Source organism: Nelumbo nucifera, chromosome 5 (assembly GCF_055504915.1).
Source record: "Nelumbo nucifera cultivar China Antique chromosome 5, China Antique-T2T, whole genome shotgun sequence".
NCBI lineage: Eukaryota > Viridiplantae > Streptophyta > Magnoliopsida > Proteales > Nelumbonaceae > Nelumbo > Nelumbo nucifera.
Genome location: NC_142653.1, coordinates 18,716,898 through 18,739,891, shown reverse-complemented (window position 1 = coordinate 18,739,891; position 22,994 = coordinate 18,716,898). Strand labels below are relative to the sequence as shown.

Below are 22,994 nucleotides of genomic sequence, written 5' to 3'. Positions count from 1 at the left end.
ATTCCAAACCTAAATAGGGTTATCCAAATAAGACTGCCAGAAAACATCTTCCTACTATACATGTATATATGTTTACACATATACATTTTTTGCTCAATTAGAGAACAGTACCTTCAAAGCTATATCCAAACAGGCATGCCTATTGACAGGACGCCCCAAAATCAAGCTCCATACAGCACCAAGGCCCTGGGTGACACGATCACCATCACGCATTTCCTTCCCATGGTGACCAGAATCATCAGAATAGCAAAGATCCTCTAGTAGTTTCAGAGCAGAATCAGGCAAAAGAGGAACTTCACCAAGGAATCTGCTAAAAGACTTATCTGAAGCTGGTAGTGTATCCCTCAAAGACTTTGCCTACATAACAGAGGAGTAAATAAACTCATGTGCATTGGAAAATAAATTTGAGAACCAGTAGAATCCCTACCATGGCAAGGAGAAACTTTTCATATATATTGGCAGCATTTGATATGTTTTCATCTGAGTCAGAGATCATGAGAGCATGCAAATGATACAGGACATGCATTGCAAGCTCGTGCCCCTGAGAAAAGGAATAAACTGCATCACGAATCTCAAATATTTAGATGACAAAAGTGATTCAAAAAAAATCATCACATCCACCAAAAGGTTCAGAATACACAAACTAGTTTAATGTAATACTGTAGAAACCTTAAATTCAAAAAGAACATCTTTGAAAGGAAAAGAATAAAAGCAACTAGCAGCATTACTTTTTACCAATTTTCTTTTATATTTAAGTAAATGCAGCTACAATTTATCATCTTGTAGAAAGGTTTAAGGACCACATACAAAAAAGTTACATGAACATGCATAGATGTTAACCAGAATATACAAGTTATATGTAAACAATAAGCCAAAAAAAATCCAACACCAATAAAAATTATTTTCTTCAAAGGGAGAGGGGGAATAATGTAGGAAACAAATAAACAAAGAACAGAAGAGTGAAAAGGAAAGATAAGTTACTCATTGTCCAAACTATGGGCACTTCTAGAATCAATTAGACATTTTTTTTTTATCGGCATCAATTAGACAATATTTGAAACCTAAAATAAGAACATGCTATCTAGTGTTGCTTCAACGGTTCAATTGCACAGAATTTCTCCTAATAGGTTTCTAGTCATTTTTGAAGAGCACAGGTCTGTGTTGCTGAGATAGCTCCACTGTAAGCCCAAATAATCTCATCATCTGTGCAGTGCAAAAGGCCTCCTATTCCAGCCTCGGGAGAAACTGCTTTTTTTTGTTGATCAACCAGAGCCTCAGGAAAAGCTTCTAAAATGAACTTTAAGTAGGGGTGCAACTTGGGAGGGCTTGGGTTGGGAATTTGATAAATTTTGAATAGGCCTGATACAGTGCAAATTCTTCAAATCAGGTACTGAACTTGAACTCCTAAATTTAAGAGAACCAATAATAAATTAAGTAAAATATATGTGAATAGAAATTCGCATATATGCATATCAGCAAGAAAATCAGGTGCTGAACTTGCTGATATATGCATATCAGCAAGTAAAATATTTTTTTTATCAGCAAAAAAATTGGAATTATACTAAAATATGAAATTGGTTAATACAATGAAAGGGTATATCCACCTAAAATAAAAACCCAATCTCAAAAAAGTTACAAGATTACAATAGTGCCCAAAACAATTGTTGCCTATATACCCCTTGTTTTGCTAAACCATCAGCCATCCCACTTGCTGTCCTTCTGACCCAATTGAAAGTTATGTCCAGGTCCTGCTTGATGCTTTCTATTTCCCTAAACTCAAGCATATAGATCCATGGCACAAACTGCTTACTCCTGGCCCAAGAAAAGATCATTTTTGAATCTCCTTCTTCTTCCAATTGCTGAAAATTTGATTACTTGGAAATTCATAACCCTTGTACTAGGTGAACTAGCAAATTTCCTCAGAAGATTAGGAGTGCTACTTGGGCAGGCCTGGGTTCAGCATTTGTTAAACTTTGAAAGAACCTGACATGAAAGCCCAGATCAGAAAATTATTCAAATTGGGTACCTAATTTGCATCCCTATAGACAATTGTATATATCTGTGCCATATTGCATCCCAACAGTCAACCCAGGACATCCATCAAATAGACCATTGAGATTATCCACATGCCCACCCTAGGCTTATATAAGCTCATATCCCACCCTGCGTGGGAGTTTTGGCCAACTAATACTGGTAAACCAAATTGGAGTTTTTTCTTATTAAGAAGATTTTCAGAAACAAAAGCTTTATAGTGAAAATATGGCCAAACACGTGAGTGTGCACACACACACATTTAGTTAAAAAGTGAAGTTCTACAAAAGATTTTCCTTTAAACCCAAAACAAAAGCTTTATAGTGAAAATATGGCCAAACACGTGAGTGTGCACACACACACATTTAGTTAAAAAGTGAAGTTCTACAAAAGATTTTCCTTTAAACCCAAAAGTTAAGGTCTTTGCTTTCATATTTCCTCCTTTCGGGGATTTACAGGGAGTACGAAAATGTCCAGAAAAAGTTGATCCACATAAAAAAACCAATCACCCATCAACTCCCTCTTCTATCTCCTGACCCCCAGTATCCATGTCCTACTCTTTTTTTTTTTGTGAAAATTTTCCCTACTATTTTTAATAGATAAAAATTAAAGTTCTTAAAAATGCCCAGTAATTTAAAAAAAAAATAAAGAACATGTGAAAGGTTGAGGCAAAAATGATAATCTACAATGTCCAAGAAGTATGTACCTTCTGGTGTTGGTAATCCAAAATAATATGTTTCTGCAACATCCCCACAATATCAACATTGGCATCAGTCTGCCAAATAAACAAAGTATGTCAGGTAATAACTGATGGAAGATAACACTTACAAGTTAAAGAAAAACAAAGAAAAAACACATAGTACTATCAACAAGAAAACCCAAATTGTGAAAACAATATATCTAAATGTAGTTTTGTTTTGTCTGCAGAAAAAGAAATTCATAATCAAAATCCAATGCATTAGAAATTATTCAACTCTGTTCTAACAACTTACTTAGACCTATAGCGATTGACAGGGGCTATGTTCCATCTTTCCTTCCATAGCCTCTAGAATGCCCCAAATAGCATACTTTACTTTCATTCAGGACTTCTAGCGACCAGAATTTAATCAACATGGGAGGACTACATGAATTGGTGATTCCCCCCTAGAAAGCTTCAGATATGTACACAATAGATTCCACATAAAACTACAATGCATAAAATGATGCTTACAATATCCTTTCTTTCCTTGCATAAAATAAATACATTAGTCATATGACCTCCCTGATTTATTAAGCAATCCACCGTCAAAATCATGCTTGATCCTCATTTCCATGAAAAATTTGAAAAGAAAGAATGAAAAAACCATTATCCAATGTCTCTGCTACCTGGTCTTGTCAGGGATGCACCAGATACAGACCTAATATTTGGCTTTTTTGGGCATACAGTGGTGGCTCTCAGACTCAAACTTCGTCAGCCCAAGATTTTACCATTACTCCAAGCAATGGCCATCTCATATCCATGCAAAAAGAGGAACTCCAATTTTTGTATACTAAAACATTAGCCAAACACAATGGCCAATTTATTAAGTGATCTGCTGCCCTCCAAGGCCATAGAGAAGTGCAGTAGCTAAATCAAGAGTTGGGAGCTACTATAAATTGGATACTTAGATCAGCTAATGGTTTAGCAGATGGGCTGGCAACGCAAGGGATGGGCAGAGACAACTTGTGTTGGGGTGTGACTGAGTAATCTCAATGTTTTGAGTGGGCAGAGTGCATTTACATTGGGGTGTGATTACGTAAAGGGAGTTTAAATGTAATCTCAAATTTTTAGGTGATTAGCCAAGACCAACCAACTTCTGCACTTTTATGTATCACTTTCTGGTTTTCAGTTAAAAAATTACTGTTACCCATAAAAAATCAATAGTTTATTTCTAAAACTACATTCTTGTAATCCTCACAAGACAGGTTGTACATATATTTCTTTTATCAGAAACAAAGATACAGCTTGGTTAGCATCTTGTTTGTATTAGATTACCTACCATTACTTGCCTGAAATGCCTCTTGACCAGCTTCTACCTAGATGTACAAGTGCCTTTCCTTGAATCTCTGACACACTGTGCAAGCCAACTTATTCTTGAAAGAAAGAGACTTTAAAAAATAAGTCTAGGAAATCCACTAAGCTAAATTCTTTTAAGTGGAAAGAACGAAAACAATTAATTAAAATACACGTTTTGAGGGTCAGCGGGGATCATTTATTTTGGGTGACCACATTTGAGGAACAGGAAAAATACCAAATCCTAACTACAAAGAAGGGATATGGGGAGGGGGTGCAACTCCCCTTTGTGAATTTAGGGTGCTTTAAGCACATCTATCCTTGCACATATTTAATATTATTTTCCACGCATCAATAAAATTTTCAAATTAAATTTAAATAATTCAAGAAGAAAAATAAGAGCCAAGGAAGCATTAGTCCTTAAAGATACATTAAGGGCAAAGGCCTATTACCACTTCACCGTCTTTCTTCATTAATTTCTTTCCATGTATTTTCCCTCCTAATTAGTGGATACTATTTTATCAATGGCCTTCAAGGGATATTCTTAGGTGAAGTAGAGAGAGATTTACAGGTGAGTGGATGATAAACGATGCAAATATATCGTGGATGATACATAGTAAGATGGGCTCTTACCTACTTCGTCAAAACATCAGGGAGGCTACATCCTTGACTTCCACAGTGAACATCTTGATCCACTGTATCCAGAGAACTACAGATTCTTTAAGAGACAATGTAGCCAGCCCCAAAACAGTGTAGTCTCCCAAGGTAGATTGTTTAGTCCAGCTGTCTACACTATTGCTTGTTCTGAAGTTGTAATTTGCAATGAAGAAGATAAACTGCTTTCACCAATAATCTCAATATCAATAAAAAAAACAACCTCCATCTATGTCTTCACCAAAAGCTAGATCAAATGGTCCAACAACTAGCTTCACAACAACCAGGGCAATTTTTATAGCAGCAGTTGTATAGGTGGGGGCTTTGTCCAGGAGAGGTTGTTTATGTTTGCCACCCCTTGCCATTTTTTATCTTCTTTTAAGTTGTAATTTTTGAGGGGCCATTACTTGGTGTAAATGGTAAAATCTTGGGCTGTCAAGCATAAGAACATGGATTCAAGTCTGAAAACGCCACTTTGTGCCAAAAAAAATTCCAAAGGTTAGCACTGTATGCAGTGGACCAACATTGGGTAATGGTGTTTTTTTATTATAAAATTTGGGTCTCCACACTGCATACTCCTTGTGTACATTTTCTCTTTAATTCATTCATTGCATAATTATCAAAGAAGTCCAGTGATGATTAATCAATAAACAAGATGCTTAAATATAATATCTTAGTCACAGCCATGAGAATGGATAGCAGTTAGAGTGCTTTTCAACATGCACCAGCCAAAAGCTACTTGATCTAGCCTTTGGGAAGAACAAAGCACATTCTCTAAATAATGATGTGCAAGAAGAAAATATAACAATACAATTTAAAGCTTCATCCATAATATGATGAGTTGAACTTTGAAATCTTACCACTCCATAGACTACATAAAGGTCTTCATTCAACTTACCATGTCACAACATCAATATTACCAGTACATGTGAATGAAGGAATAGTTTCAGTAACACTTTATATAACATCAATAACAATGGATAAGGCCAAAAAAAGTACTTAAATAACTGTGGAGAGAAATGGACCAATAAAATTGCACATTGTCACTACCTGAGCAACCAAGTGGGCAAGTAATGTCATGCGTGTCTTGTTACAGCCAATTGCCTGCATTTGCTTGTATGACTCAATAATATGTTCAATTGCTGATTTACAAACTCTTTTCTGCTGTTCTTCTGCCAAATCAATAAAAGATGGAAGTGGTGGTAAGTCCTGAGAATCATCAGTGGCAGATGTGCTAGGGATAGCTGGAGATTGCTGATCAGAATCCAGAGAAGAAGATGCATCAACTCCCTCTGTCACTGTAATTTCTGATGATGATGATGATGACGACGACGACGATGACGATGCCACCAGGTCGTCAACAACAGTACGAGCAGGGGATAGAGCATTGCCCGAAGTAGTATTGACCTCTTGAACTGGTTCAATTTCCTTAGTTTCATCCAGAGCCTCCAAACTTTCCTTAGGGTTTAGCTGCTCAGTTGTGGGAACCACTGAACTTTCTGGGGAGTTAATATCACTTTTGGATGTTGAAGGTACTGAAAGACTTTCAACCTTGCTCGCTGCCGGAATAGAAAGAGGTCCACTCAAAGAAGTAGAACCATCAAATCCAGATTGAAAATCACCAATATCTTCTTTCATGGGCACTGATTGTGCACCAGCAGGTCCAGCCACACGCCGTGGGTCAAGCCGACGAGGATCCTGAGAAATTAGATGTGCATTATTTTCCAATTAAATTAATCTAAAATGTTAAGCACTATGGTTAAATAAATTGTTCAGTGCAAACTGAAAACTAGTTGAGTGATGTCCAGTGGACAGAAATTGCAAATAATGACAAAATTTCAGTAGTACCCTCCGAGGATCACGTTTAAAATCTGCAGGAAGATTGGAGACTGCAGACAAGTCAGATGATGACATGCTGATTCCCATTGTTGAAGAAGCAACTTGGGTAGTTACCACTGGAGACTGCAAAGACATTACTGGAGCAGTTGGGGCCACTTGAGATGCAGTGCTTGAAGAACTTGCCTGTGAAGCTACAGGTGGGTTCCCAAATCTGCTTGCTAAGGGTGGGGTATTCTTTGGTAAGTGTTTCATATTAGCTATGACTATATCAGCCAACAGGTCAGGATGGATTTTCGAGATGAGAATTTCAAGAGATTCAGCACCTCTTTCACCTTCAGCCAATAAAGCACCAATCATGGCAATCATTTGTTCAACAGGCGTCAGATCATTGTCCAGCAAAGGCACCTTAGGAGCAAATCCGTTTACACCAACATCATCCTGCATAGAATCACCTGGCACCTGAACAGACAAACCTGAGTTGCCCAAAGGGCCATAGCGAGTTCGCTTAGCAGACACTTCATCAGTTGAGCCTTCATTATCCTGAAGTAGAGACCTTTTCTTTGCCAAATCCACAGAAACAGGATTTTGGGATGATGGTTGATCCTCCTGAACATCAAAAAATGGATGCGCTGTAAAAATTAAATGAATTTGCACTAAAGAATAAGAATACCACTATAGGATAATCATCACCATGCAAAGCTCAAAAATGAATTGTTTGTTCTCTACACATTTTACCTTGATGGATCGAGCATCACGTGAACGCTCCAAATTCTTTATAATCTTACCAACTTGCCGAATAACTTGATCAGCTGCATCCCCAGCATTCATTGTTCGCAAAGCCTTGAGTAATTTATCCCGTGACTAACAAAAGAAAACAAAGCAATATGTATGTATGTCAGGTATGAGGTGTAGTACTGATGATCAAAGTAAGTCATATCTAGAGATAAATGTAGGGGAGGATAGCAATTTGGAAACAAGAATTTTGATTGTTAATAATTTCCACAAAATAAAGACCGCGAAGCCTCCTCAACATGCAAATGGTTAAAGGAAGAAAATAACAAGTTGACAAAAAGGAAGAAAGTGGAACCTACACCTTATGTAATTCTCCTCTAGAAGATAAAATTTATTTGAAATGAGAATAATGAATGACTAAAGAGAAGCTACCTCATTAATAAAAAGTATTACTTAAATCCAGTATAATTATCATCAACAAGATTAAGATATAAAAGCTCTATACAGTATCAACATAATCTAATATCTGGTGGATCAAGCTGTTAGCTGCTATCATCATGATTGTACCTTTTCACTCTATCTCCAAATAATATCAAACCATCAAGAGAGAAAGGGAGAAGATAAAACTAACTTGTTTTGAAGAGATAATGAGCATATTTAGAGGTAAAACCAATTATCATGCAAATAGCATGTATTTATCTCAAGTTCAAAATCCAATCCTCTGTCAGTATACCACATGAGTTGAAGAAATTATCCCATTGAAGATACATCCTATATTATGATAGATTAGGATGACTACCTTTCATCTGTCAAATCAGTGAATCCACAGGGCCCAGAAAAACCAGCCAACTCAGGAGTCGTTTGTGTTAAAGGGCTATGCAGAGCAATTCATTTAAGGGATTTAAGGTAACACTGAAATCTAAAAATTTGACTAGTTTAAATGATTAATGTGTCCCTTTTTCAGCCAAGCCTTGTCACTTCCAGATGTTTACAGAAATCAAATAGCAGTCAATTCAACTAGGTGAAACATTTTTTATTAACGAGGTAACCTTAGGGTTTGCAAAGCAAAGCAGAACCATCACACCTATATCTAGAACTATGATTCCCAGATAATAGAATTCTTTATAGACAAATAATGATGGAACGGGATTGTAACCAAAAGCAGATAGCTGGAATTTAAGGTTGAGTTGAGTTGAGCTGCTTTAACTATGGGGATCATGAGATCACTTACCAAATGACTCAATACAGAGTATATAGGGCATCAATGTATACATGGAAATGCACTCACTAAGCCTCTTTTCCTTTCAAATCAAAGAAACAAATAGAAATCCAGAGCCAATAAGTCAAACAATATAATAGTAATCATCATTGTCTGAGCCTTATCCCAACCATATGGGGTCCGCTACACGCTACATGAATCTTGTTCCGCCATTCCATTCTGTTTAATGCCATATCCATGAAATTATGAGAACTTAAATCATTTCTTATTACTTGGACCCATGTCCTTCTTGGTCTAACCTAAGCCCTTCTAGCCCCCATAGCTGTCAAGTCAATGCCTAGGTGACTAAGCACTAATACAAACTCACCTCACCCAAACAACTGAAGATTTAAACATAAGACACACAACTAGGCAACCAGGCTGGTGATTTATATGAGTAAATATTTTTTATCAGCAATAAATAAATATTTTTTGATTTTCTAATTGCTTAGTTCATATCTCTTACAGTACACCCTGCTATACAGTATCATTCTTTTTAATTGTAAGATGTACTGAATGCTGAATTCTATTATATTTTATTATTTTCTCTTAATGCTCGACCATGGGTCTTGAAGACCAAAGAGACTCAATGTCTCAACCGAAGAGCCTCGATTTTTGAGCTTGAACAGAACAACATGCATGTCTTCATATCTTCTTCTTTGCAGTCTACCCCTCCTTTTCTTAGTTTTTTTCTCTCTTTTCCCCTTCCCTGGTCTGTAACAGGGGCTCCACCCCCCTTGCTCTTCCACTTCTCTTTATTTTGGTTTTCTATCATTCTTGAAGTAGGAATTTGCCGAAATAATAGTATCACACATAAGGGTCTGAAGGTAACAATAAAATCCATCGCCTAGGCATCTGGGCACCCTTTGGTCACCTAGCTTCACCTTGTTGGCTCAAAAATTATCTAGCTCCTTCAACTTGCAACATGTCACTTCTTCTTACGGGTGCTACTGATGGTCTTCTATGCACATGATAAAACATCTAGTATAAATTTATCACCTAATGGAGCTACTCCTAGGTTCCTTTGAATGACTTCATATTTGACCCTTCCTAACTTTTCCATTCATCCATCTCAGTTCCATACAATTTTTCTTTGCTATTTTTCTGGATCTGGCAGCTTGGCTTGGTTTATATCATGAGATAATGAATAAGTAAATAGCACAAAAGAAACAAAATAGAATGTCGGAAAAGTTTTACCTCCATAACGGTTGGATGAGCACACCTCAAGAACCCCAAAAAGGCAGTCCTTATAGAATATTGAATACTGGCACCATGACCACCCTTTATTGTCTCAAAATTTGGATCAAAACCCAGCAGTGCAGAAAATATACTACTATAGTGAATGGGCCTCTTCCTTGCAATGGCTGCAAGACTGCCAACCAAAGATCAATGTTGTTAGCTAGTATCAAAACATGCAAGGGTGTACCATACTAATAGCATTATAAAACATGACAAATATACATATCGTTTAAGATGCAAAAAACAAATTCCTACAAAATTTCCAATCACATTTACAATTAAGTTATGGAAACCACTATAGACCTTTGTAATTAATCAAATTAACAATAATAAAATAATAAAATGCAGATGTCCAAAAACCTAACACAACAAGAGAACCTCCTAAGAAAGAAGGGCATTTCTTTAGTTTACAGCAATAGATTTTTTCTTAGTCAATAACAAAGGATTTCATTAATTAATAAAAAAGTGTACAGAGGGAGGAGATAACCTCTCTTGTCTCCCCCAAGCAAGAAAAAAACATATAAGTTACATTTGAGCCCAAAACAAGTTCTCCCTTTTCACCCCTAGGTTTGCTAGCCCATTAGCAAGGGAGTTGGCACATCTCTTAACCCAAACTACTTTAACTTCCATGTCTTTTGTCAGTGATTGGAATTTCTTCTTCTCATTACTGTACAGCCACAAACCATTTTTAATAGTTTACAGCAATAGATTTCAATAGTTTTATTTCTTTGAAAGGTATGGATTTAATAGAAATTGATAGGAGAAGCAAGAAAATTACAAAATCCAGCCCCATAGATGGGAAAGTCTGGAGAGCCTTAAAGAGAAACTAAACCAAAATCATGGAAAGAAAAGTGAATAAAACCACATTTGTTCCAGGACCGAAGATCCTGAATACAGGGCATTCATCCCTTCTCAATTTTGAAAGGCTACTAGGCAGTTGGCAGACCACTGGACATCAAGGAAATGGAACAGTTTTGAAATGGATAGTTGAAATTCCATGTTTGCCAAGAAATTGATAGTTGAAGCCATAAGTGAGAGAACTTCTGGTGAATAATGCTTCATTTGAATTTTCTATGCATTTAATCAAAGAAAAAAGGGGTCATTGATTGGTGCTATGGTGAAATATCAAGCGGACAAGTGTGAGAAATTGGGTTCAAGTTTGAGAGCAGGAAAAGCCCACGTTATGGCGTTTCAACCCCTGAGACCAACATTGGGAAATAGCCTTTTTCTATATAATCACAGGAAAAGTTTAGATCATTTTGTTTCCTTGAGAGAAGGAAAAGCCCACGTTATGGTACCTCATAAGTCAAAGCACCTTGGTTCATTACAGCCATCACAGATATAGTTTAACCACTACTTGTAGCTTTTCATCGATGTCAACAAACACCACTTCGGTAACTTTTACCTAGTTTCATTCTCAATATTTCATTTGCTTTTAGTTGTAAATGAATTTGCAGACAGAGAGAACCATAAAAGCTTTTGTTTTCACTTAGACACACACACACACACAAAGGAACACATATAAATAACCTTGAGTCCAAAAGAAACTAAAAAGCCTCAAATACACATTAGAAGCTCAGAGAGAGAAAAAGAACCTCCCAAGAATACCATCTACCAAATAGTAGCAACTTGCCAGGCTGAAAAAAGGAAAAAATACCATCTACCAAATCCCCCCCCGACTTCAACCAACCCAAGTTACTTCTCCCCACTAATCATACACAGAAAAGAACGAACCAGGTTAAACAACCTCTCACTTCTTCAACCAAACAAAAAATAACACTCTTTTTAGGACTATTTTCCTTTTGTGACAACTCCCCTAGCCTCTGGTGCTATTATCCTTGGGCCAAAGGACCTCCTCTGCCCACTTTTCTTTTTCTCCTGGACAGTCAATCGTGTCCAGTCCTCCTATAGTGTCATGCACTCATGCTCATCTAAATGTCACTTGTTTTTCATGATCATCTAAATCAGTATCCTTCTCTCAACCATAAAAATTTCCATACAGGCCTCCTAAGTTTTATTAAAATGCCCATTAGTTTTTGAAGTTAACACCAGCACCAGCATCCCAAAAATCTAGGCACAAACAAAATTGAGAACTGTGAACTTATCCAATCTCAGCATACATACCGGAAGAACTTTGACCAATCAAAGCACCCCCATGAATTTTGATGAATACCACCTGATTGGTCACCTCTTTTTATGTATGTATATTACCTTCAATAGGTAAACAACATGAAAATTTAATGAAATCAGCACGAATACAGATAACGCTTTTTGGATCAGTCTCCTTAAGTTTCAAGAGATCTTGAAAATATAAATTAAATAGCTGTTACAGTATATAATAAATTAAATAACTGTTACACTATATAACTATGACAGTTTTTAAGTTGGTTCAAGGCTACCAAGCTTCTTGAACAATTAAAACAATCCCAAGGCCAAATAGAAAGAGTCCTTAATAATAAAGAAGTTTTGTGTTAAAATAAAAGAGGGAAAAAGTAGAATGCAATACAGCCCAAGCAAAAGAACAGCCCCAAGAAGCAACTTACATGCATATAAGAGCCTCATCATACTTGCAGAACAAAAGAATGGAATAACAACTAGTTAAAACATCAGAAGCAAACTAATTCTGCCCAAACTATCAAAAACAAAGACTTGCATACTTCACCAAAAGCCTTTCATTTCCCACTAAACCTACCAAAACCCAGCACCAGACTAGACAACCCACAATAGGCTGACTAATGGCCCCTATGCCAACACTTCCACATCCTCATCTGCTCCAGGACGACCCTCTTGTAGGTAAATCTGGCAACCAAACCACCTTAAAGAGCACTCTTTTTCTTACTAACCCTTCCTCCTATCACACAAAACTTCACTACCTCACCATCACTATAACAATAAACCTCAGTGGGCCTTACCACCTCAACATTGCTGTCTTCAATGACCATTAGGAGGGATACTCCAGTCTCCACCCTCCACCACCTTTTTCATCCTATGCTCCCTCTCTTCTAGCTGCTTAAATATAGAAGGGACAATATCTTCCCTAACCTAAGTTTGTACTTTATATTCTTTTTTTGACATATGTAACTCAATTAAAAAAGAGGGAGAGTTTCCCTCAAAACATGTACTGTGTTTAGCTTCTATACACGACAAGATATATATATATATGTGTGTGTGTGTTTATGTATGTATATATGTGTATATATATATATAAAACAAAGCAAGCAGCTAATCAGACTGCTGCAAGGAAAGATACAGATTGGACACAGAAAGCATTGTCAAAATGATTTTGCAAAAGAGCTGATAGTTGAGATTCTTTAACTCTGTGGGATTTGGACCACAGAATGATGGTTTTCTCCACTCTTCCTGTTATAACTCCCTTCAGGGATTCTTTATTTTCAAAAATCATGCAATTTTGTACTTTCCAACGATTCCAGCACAGGACAAGTAGGACTAAGTTCTAACTTCCAAAAGACTTTACCCTTTGACTAAACTTTGAGTCGACCAAGAAGAGAACAGAGTTTTCAGATATCATCGTAATGGACCCTGTCTATTGAAGAGCTGAAAGAAATGAGTCCATGTGCTATAAGAGAAACTCCAATGAATTAACAAGTGGCTAGCTGATTCCTTATGGCACCCATATAAGTAACATATGTTGACCAATGGCATGCCCCTAAACCTGTAATGGGCAAATGGTAAGAATCTTTTCCAAAATAGCAGTCCATGCAAAGAAAATCACCTTGGATAGAGCTTTGACCTTCCAAATCCCGCACCAGGGCACTAACTCATCACCCAAGTAGATAAGAACTCCATGATATGATTTGACTCAGAAAGGTCCTGACTTATCTGGTCTCTAATAACAGAGACACCAGTTAAAACAGTGGTAGACCTGCTCAAACATCTTAACCAACCTTCCATCATCCCAAGCAAACAGATTTTTCCAGTCTTGGGAGTTCAGATAATCTTGTCCCCTATCATTTCATAAATTTATTTTTGATTGTAGCATCCTCATTGTATTATTCATTTGTTATTTTGAAAGGCAAAGTAATGCATTGCTGAAAAAACTACTATAAACAAGGCCCAAGTACACCAAGGCTCTATACATAGAGACAAACTGACATCCATCCATCCATACATACATACATTATGCATAGACACAAGTACATGAATATCAATCAATAACCATAAAAGATATTAGTTGTAAGCCTGTATAGGAGTATAGGACTGGAACTGTACATCACATCATGAAAAGCTGTTTCAGATGTCCTTTTCTCAAAAAAAAATGGAGCAGGGTTAGTCTTTCTCTTTCATATGTCCTTTTTTTTGCAAATTCTGTAATGCTATCTATCCTTGAATGTACATAATCTACATTTCATAACCATTAATAAAATTTTATGTTACTGACCAAAACAATAATGCATCCAGCCTGTTAGATAATTCTCACGCATCTCTAAACTGTTTCAAGATTGACAACCAATAAAATAGGAAATAAATGCCCACAACCCAGTATGGTTTGAGTAATCATCAGACAATTCCTCCTTCCTCAACCACTAATGATTAGAAAAGGGACCATGAACTGTTAGTGAGATTTGGAGCAAGCCCATTCCTCCTCGGGTTGGTAGTTTTTGTTAGGATTTGGGAAACTTTCCTGGAAAGAATCTACACAATTGATCTGCTTCAAAGAAAGAGACTCAATCTTTGTTTATCCCCTAATAGATGTTCCATTTGCAAAGCTGATGGGGAAACTGGCTACCACCTTTTGGTTTCTTGCCGTTTTTCTAAGACTATTTGGGAGTGGGTTTTTTCCCTTTTTGGGTGTATTTGGGTTCCCCTTGTGGATGTGCAAAGCCTGTTTTCACCCTCCTTCTTCAGTTTGCCTAAGAAAAGAGGGAGAATGATGTGGAGATGCATTAGGGCAGCAATTTGTTGGTCTTTGTGGGAAGAAAGGAACTCACGTATCTTTCCTGACAAGGAAAGAACCTATGAGAGTTTAACAGAACTGATTCTGTTAAGGGTGGTCCATTGGCTGAAATCTGTGGACCTATTCACAGATGTCTCACTGGCTGACTTGATGAGAAACTGGAAAGAGATAGCTAACATTGCCCAATTTAAGAGGTCTTCTAGCCCCTCTTGGACGTCCCCACCTTATGGATTCATAAAACTGAATATTCATGGCTGTAGTGTGGGGAATCCAGGGCGTTCTGGAATTGGGGTTCAGGAATGAGGAGGGGATTATTTTAGCTTTTTTCTCAGGCCCTATTGGAGAAGGAGACTCACTTAGAGCTGAGATCTTTGCAGCTCTGGAAGGTATCTAAAAAAACTAGGGATCTGAACTTCAGGAGGTTGATCATTGAAGGTGATTCAGAGGTGGTGATAAGATGGATAAAGGAAGACAGCAGTGGCATGTGGAGGTTTAGCAATGAAAGGAAGAAATTCAAATGGCTTACTAGGGGTATTGAGGTGAAGTACAGCTGGGTGAAAAGGAGTGCCAACTCACTTGCTGATGGTCTAGCCAAACAAGGGGCGTATAGGGACTCTTTATTTTGGGCTAATTTCTAAGTTTTTCTTGTGATCTATTGGTGGGGAGCAAAGACATTTTATCTCCCCCTTGCTTGTACTTATATTTCTATTTAATAAAAGTTTTCAGTTACTGATCAAAAAAAAAAAAAAAAACAAAGAAAAGGAACCATGAGGTTTGTATCAAGTCCAATTTTTATTTGCAAAGATGGATATTTAAGGAAATGTAAATAGGCTGAGTGTCACTTCCATTATTTTTCAGGTTTTACTTTGTTTTATTTGTTTGGAGGAGCAAACTTGGAAGTAAAATGATGTAATCCTACCTCATACTAGAAAAAATGGAAATAGAAGGAAAGTTGTTTACTTAGAGCAGTAAAATGGCAAGTAACATGATATAGATCCCACTTAATATGAGAGGGAATCAAAGTAAGAAAAACATGGTGCAATTTTTGCAACAGTTTTTTGGATACAAAACTTGTACTGCCTACAGAATATGGGTACAAATGAGACAAAAAACTGCAAATTTTGCATTAAAGTAGGGGTGCAAATTTTACATGTAGTCTGGATTAGAATTGCAAACAGAGCCTGAGGAAAGATTCTAACCCATGCTCTAACTGGGGTACAAGACCACAACAAAAACACCACACAAGGTCCTTTTGACACACCAAGTCTACTCCAGAAAGAGACAAGCAAAAACTCCGCACATCTAGCTACTTTCATGGAGACAAACAGAAAATTAACATTTTCCTCATCCCTTTGCACATGATTATTTTATAGTCAACACTCAACAGAAATGAATTTCATTCATTTATAATGAAGAAAGAACCTCACTGTCCCAAGACAGAGAACACAGGCAATACAACGACTTTCAGCTGACAGACTAACAGATAATTTGATTAGTATACAAATTACAAATCATTCAAGGACCCTGGTAAACCCCATTCAGTTTTGTTTATCATGATTTTACGGCTCCCCCATCACATATTCGAAATCACATCTGCGCCCCACATGCACATCTAAGCATGCATTGGGAATATCTCCCGTACTTGTCGTTGGGAGATGTTCCCAATACACAATTCGGATGTGCTGTGGGGCATGCTCTGTGGGGCGCAGGTGTGAATTCCCCATATTCAGAGGTTTATCCAAGAGGATAAGATGAGCCTTCCTTACATTCATCCATAGCTTGTCCTTTTTTCTTGATCATAGGGCTTTTTCTGTATTTATATGAACCAATGAATCTCCTTGTATAGCCCCTGTAGAGGGATAAGACTTTTATATGTCCACCCCTCAGGCTTGTTTTGAGAATTAATAAAAAATCCAGGGCCACCCCTCCACCCTGAGAAAAGTTTGGGGACTTAAAAAAATAAAACATTCAAGTCCTTGCCTTGTCACCCCTGCTTTTAAGGAATCTGCTGGCCCATTTGCAGACCTAGATATCCACTTGAACGAGCAATTCAGGTATCTTCCTGGATATTTAGCTTCCCTTTCCAAAAATCAGAACATCTAAGGAGGTTCTTCTTCGGCCGGTAGCCATGAAATAACCACTTGGTAGCCACCTTCTAAGATCAAGTTCTTCCAGTTCTGCTGGTTAATCAATTTCAGTCCTTGAGCAGCCAATATTTCAGCTCTCAAGTCTCAAGGAGTTTCTGGTTCCCACAGGCCAAAAAAGCTTAGAAGAATTCTAACTGCTTCCTCTCTTAACACACCACCCACACCTGAGGCTCTGAGGTTGCCAAAAAGTCCCCATTAAATACAAAACTAACCCAGCAAAAAAAAGTCCCCAGTAAAATTCACTCCTCAAAACAGGCATCAAGATCCATCTCAATGGCATATCCAGCATAGCTGCCAGTTACCTTTCCTCTGGACAAAATGTCTCAATCATTAAGACCTGTCAGAATGAATTACCAGAATAATGAGCTGACCACTACCTAAACTCCCTCAATAACCAAGAATAATTTAAGCCTGAAAATCAGCACCAAAATATGAGCTCTAACTTTATCATTCTCCACTCCCTCTAGGTTAAAAATAAACAAGAAAAGTTTAACTAGATGAACACTGAAGACACCACAAACAACAGATGACCCTGGTTCCTGAGGAGCAACTATCAAAAATAAGTTTCTAGTTCCTTTTGTTTAAGGAAAATAGATAACTTTTACAAAATCTCCCTTTCACAATTCACAGATGAAACATCTTGAGATAATCTGCAACTCTAGAACAAAAAAAGTAGCCAATTTTATGTGATCAAATCAAAGATTGTTAATAATGAATGATCTCAATTTGAGAATATCCACAAATTCCATTCCTCCCTAGTACCCCACAAAATAGCAGCCAAAATGCATCCCCACATGGACCTCTACCTATTCTAAAGACAAAGAAGAACCAACTTCAACACCAAATAATTTATTTATCAAAAGAAAAAGAAGGGAAAAAACCTCCAATACCAAAAGAATGACCTTAACGGTAATATGTATTAGGTTCTCAGATGCCTGCATCTTGGCAAAGAAGATTGGCATACTGACCCCACAGGTTGACCACAGAACTACCAGTTCATAAACCTCCACATGATATTTCCCATAACTGAATGAAGAGAGAAGAAAGAGGACTTAATTAATGTCCTAATTTCCATAGCTCTGCCTGACGCATCTACCCCGCATCAAGAAAGGAGAAAAAGTTATCCAGAGTCTCAGAGACAGAACAAAAGGCCATGAATGGATTCAGCATGGGTATTGCAAAGAGAAAACATGGGTGAAAGAAACCAGGGCAGTCACCTGTGATGAAGCATATAATAAGAATTAATTTTCACTTGTATCACCTCCCAGATAATGCTCTTATTTTTGGTAGGATGGGACCATTCCACATACTCTAGCCAAAAGCATACAGACAAGCATACAGTACTCAAAATCCTCAAACATATGAACATATTAAGGGCAACTACTACATGCATGCTTTTTTTAAAGCCTTAGCATGCAAACATAACCTTTCACAAAAAGGAGCACACAATATTAGAAAGCAAGGAACGTTATTAGCCTAACTCCATTCCTTTGACAAATCAATCACTATGAGTAGAAGGTCCAGGAATGATGATGCATCTAAGCACATATATTTAGAACATCCCCTCCCCTGGTAGTCATCCACAGCCTACAAAAAAACAAGCATATAGCTACCCATGGAACCATGTAGTCTATAACATGACTAGAAAATTTTCCTAGAGGCATTATTATGACAAAAAACAGTTAAATTTTTATCTATTTACAATAATGGCATCTATTTAGTGCATACCAGCACCTGCCTATCCAAGCAGCATAGCAAACACTTGTTCTGCCTGAACTTCTTTTTGAACACAAAGAGATGCAGCATCTCTTTTGTCATAACAAAAAGTGGGAATGATTTGGCAACTAGTAGTTGATCAACATTTTACACAAATAATCACCTAGCCTCTAATACAAGTTCATCTGGAAAACCAAGTACAGCACTGCTCTTGGCATCAATCTGGTCTGTAAATATTATTTTTTTATAAATGGTCTGTAAATAGTTCTTTTATTAAGGAAAAAAATTAAATATACATATAACACCAGAAGCAGCAGATCAAATTGATATCAAGAAGACATTAACTTCTATTAACAGTTCCATATAACTTGAATTAGAAATATGAATCAAAATTTATTTCAAGTTCTGTAATGTCCACTTAGGCAGAAACAAGACATGTGCCGGTTAATATCATCTTGCTCTCCCTGAACTTTTTTGGCTTTTACCTACACCCATCTTACAAGGACAATTATTCGAAACAAATATTTCATCAACTAGAAATTAGTTCATCATGTTTCTCAGAAAAATGTGACTACGAGAGTTTTGACAAAGGAATTAGGAGAAGGCATGTCAGATAGATTACATTGAATCATGATTTCCACATGTTTACCCCATGGAAGCACATTAAATGAATGGACTGAGCTGCAGAGATGTCAATTCATATCGTGTGAATTAGATGGAATAGTTGTTCCTCACCCATTTCACAGGCAAATGAAACGAATTGGTGCGACATGAATTTTATAAGCTCTTGTAAAAACGTAAAGAACTCAAGCTTATAAAGACCTTAGAGTACCCTTTCAAGTGAAAATGAAATATCAAAATAGTAACAACTTCGAAGCATCACCATGCAGTGAATGATTTCTTTACAATAGTCTGCCCCTCGTACACATATTTTGATCATTAGATGTACAGCTTACACAACCATCAACTGAATCCACAGCTCATCTTATGGAATTTTTTTCAATGGACCAAGTTGATGGATGAAAGCAAAAAGGACGAGAAAAACAAAATTGGGGTGAATTCATAACCTACTTGGTTAAGAAGAAAAATTGGAGCAAACGGCCTCCAAATTTACAAGTGCATATTCATCAAATACCAGGCCACCACTGTTATGCATCACCACATATAGAACAAATAAAGCAAAGAATGTTCCAGAAAAGGAACCTCTGCTACAAGACAAACAGAAAATAGGAAGGAGAGAAACAAAAAAAAATGAAGAAAAAGCCAACCATCATGATACGGGAAGCAATGTTAAAGTTGCCGGGTGATTAAAAAATCAGAAGGAAAAGGAATTTTAATTATTGCAAGAGTTGAATGTGTATCGACAGTTAAAAATAATTATTACAATTCCAAATGGCACTTGCAAACCAACAGCTGTATCAACATACAGCAGATGATATTCCAAGAAATAGATGGACTACACAGTTTACAGACATAAACTGCAACACATGACAAATAAGATCCTTTCAGCACATAGGATGGTAAATCTCATTCATTGATTCTCATCTCCTATAACTGGTCAATGGTGTTGGCATCAACTAGACCCCAGTAGCCATATGACGTCCAGTTTAATATTGTCTAGTCCCGTTACTCCCATTATTTGAGCCATCGATGCAGCAGTCTCAAGCACAAGCCCAATCAGTTATCACCACACTGTCGTCTTTCTTCAGACAAGAGAGCTGGTGAGAATGCCACAATAATGCCATTAATAGCAGATGAACTTGCACTACAACCTGTTTCCAAACTTCAGTAGCCTTTTCAAATTTTCTAAAAAACAGTAGAACTACCAATAAAAAAACAGTGAAACAGAAAACAAAACATACTTTACAGCTATAGTGAAAACAATTAAGGCCCTCATAAATCTAAAAGAAAATAATAACAAAAAACAAAAGGCATGCATGACATCATAAGGGCAATGCAATCTAACCATAATGCATTATCATACCCTAGATAACTAATGACTGGAATGCAGGAGAACATCAGCCAAAGTCAGAAACATATATAGTCATTAAATACTACAACTATTTCAGGGCAGACTAGGGCAATGTAGGAAATAGTCATACGATAGTACTACTGGAAAACATGAAATTTTAAACATCAAAATTACATGTATAATCCTGTATTACTCGCCGTGCTACATCAAGAACTCTAGACATAAAGTAAGACTTCCTTTTTCTTGGTGGATAAGACATATCAAACATGTGACCAGAAGGATTTTTCTTATGAATGAAATATTTTTGGAACAACCCATATCCTGTACATCCTCCGGAGCGAATCTGATAAAATAGGATAAATTGTCTCATCATTGTGTTGCAGTAAAACAATCTCGATTGGACTACAATATTGTACTTGCAACAGAAGGCAACACTAACATCTGTCTTGTCAAGGGGTGAGCATGTAGATGTGTATATGGACAGTCACAGTCCACATGAACACATCCAAACATGACAAAGAATAACTGGTACATTGAATATACAAAAACACCTAAATAAGTATCAGATTGCATATTAAAATGCATAAACTGAAGTGTCTTCCTTATATCACATATGCATTTGAATCATGCCTGCTTGTAACATGTATTAACTGGAATTGCAACTTTCAGTTGATCAGGATCAAGATACCAAGGGTAGCTAAAGTGAGAACAGTGGTGAAATTCAAATTACTGAACTTGTTCCCTACTCTACAATGATCCACTTAAATGCTTTTTCACTTGTTCAAGTTTCCCAGCTGTCAAAATCTCATACAGTTACACCTTAAGGGTGAAAACCTTTAGAAAATTTAATTACCAATTGGCAGACAACAATAACCAAATACAATGCACACATACTAATGTCATCAACTGTGGAGAATTGGTAAACAGATTGATGAGATGTTTGATGTTTTTCAGCAAGACAGAAAAGACTTTATCAATCAAAATAGATACAAAAGGGCTTCCACTCAGCAAGAAAAAGAAATAACAAAAATAGGGGAAGGACAAACAAAGTATAAAACATCTAAGTTTTTTTTTCATTTTTTTCTCTATTGAAGATATTTTTTTCTTTTCCTTGAAAGTGTGAGGTTAAAGTATTGGTTTGTATTACAGTACATGAAAAAGAACAATACAACAGAATGTGCAATAAGTCTTTGTACAAGAGAAGAGATGTCCATGCAATAAACATTAGTCCTGATAATTATTTGTCAAATAAATATGTTGGTACCACAAAACCAGGTCCAAACCTGGTTTTCTCCACTTGCTTTACAAACCATTAGGGAGAGCAGCAGGGCTGGGGCACACCACCACAAATATATACTTGTTTCATTCATATAATTTTGTTTCTCATTATTAGAAAGCACTGACTACCAACAAAGCTACTAGTCCAAGGGAGAAAAACATGGGTTCAAAGGAAACTGAAGCTTTTAACTAATAACTACTGCATCAAGCCAATCAGCATAAAATAAATAAATATTAAATAAATCCTGTAACTCTACCAATCATTAAACCCACAAGACAGAGTGGGAAAAATAAGTTTCAATGCACTCTGCCAACAAAAGCAAAATAAAGGGATCAATTGGTCGCATTCTTATATCAAAATATGGCATATTCCTTTAGTGAATATGAAATTTGTGCCTGATTCCCACCAGAAATAAAAAGTAGAGAAAAACAAACAAAATAGAGAAGTGTTTAATACTTGATGAGATATTTTTTTGTTATTCACAAAAGGGGGATCAAAGTATGTCTGTGCGTGTGTTTCAATCAGTAACAGATCAACAAACTCTATTAATTAATTGAAAAGACTAGATAATGTACAGGTGCCAAGCACCCCAATCTTGGCCTGGCCATGGCCAGCCACACTGCCCACATAATATCTCCTTTTCTTTTTCCAGTTATGTCAAACAACAAGACCACTTAATCTTTAGGCAAAAGCTACAATCCTATATCCTTGCAAATCCATTACCATGCTAGGAAAAAAATTAAATATCAGCCACAAGATGTAGCTTGGAACCTAGAAGAAAGCACCATAATACAAACAGATGATCAATTTAAAAATGATTGAGGCAACTGGAAAAAAGAATGTGAAACTTCCCAAGGAACGACAACCTGATAATCAGGAGGTAAACTTTACCCTTGCAGAAAAAAAAAATAGTTTGACTAATTATTCCATTATTTAATTATTCATAATTTCATTCCAACTATTATTGTAGCAAAACCTATGTTTATTCAGATTTCCTCATTTCAGGTCATTGTATCTCTTCTACTGGGATTACAGATCTTAGCACATTAAATATCTGTTTCCTACGAAATTGAGATTTTTTTTCATAACTTAACAAAGATATGGCCCTTGACCAAGTGGCATGAAGAAATAGGATTCATATAACCAACCCAAAGTTATTGGGATTTAGATTAAACTTAGC

General features: G+C 36.7%; 1 protein-coding gene across 1 annotated transcript in view; it reads right to left on the bottom strand.

Annotated features, from left to right (window-relative positions):
* LOC104595581 (symplekin) overlaps positions 1 to 22,994 on the bottom strand; it is a 66,198-nt gene that overhangs the window by 29,111 nt on the left and 14,093 nt on the right. The window contains exons 6-12 of the mRNA XM_010256361.3: positions 9,744 to 9,918; positions 7,292 to 7,417; positions 6,566 to 7,162; positions 5,768 to 6,415; positions 2,738 to 2,806; positions 428 to 541; positions 112 to 357 (exon numbers count right to left, since the gene is read on the bottom strand). Coding sequence (XP_010254663.1) covers positions 112 to 357; positions 428 to 541; positions 2,738 to 2,806; positions 5,768 to 6,415; positions 6,566 to 7,162; positions 7,292 to 7,417; positions 9,744 to 9,918 — 1,975 coding nt within the window. The remainder of the gene's footprint in view (positions 1 to 111; positions 358 to 427; positions 542 to 2,737; positions 2,807 to 5,767; positions 6,416 to 6,565; positions 7,163 to 7,291; positions 7,418 to 9,743; positions 9,919 to 22,994) is intronic.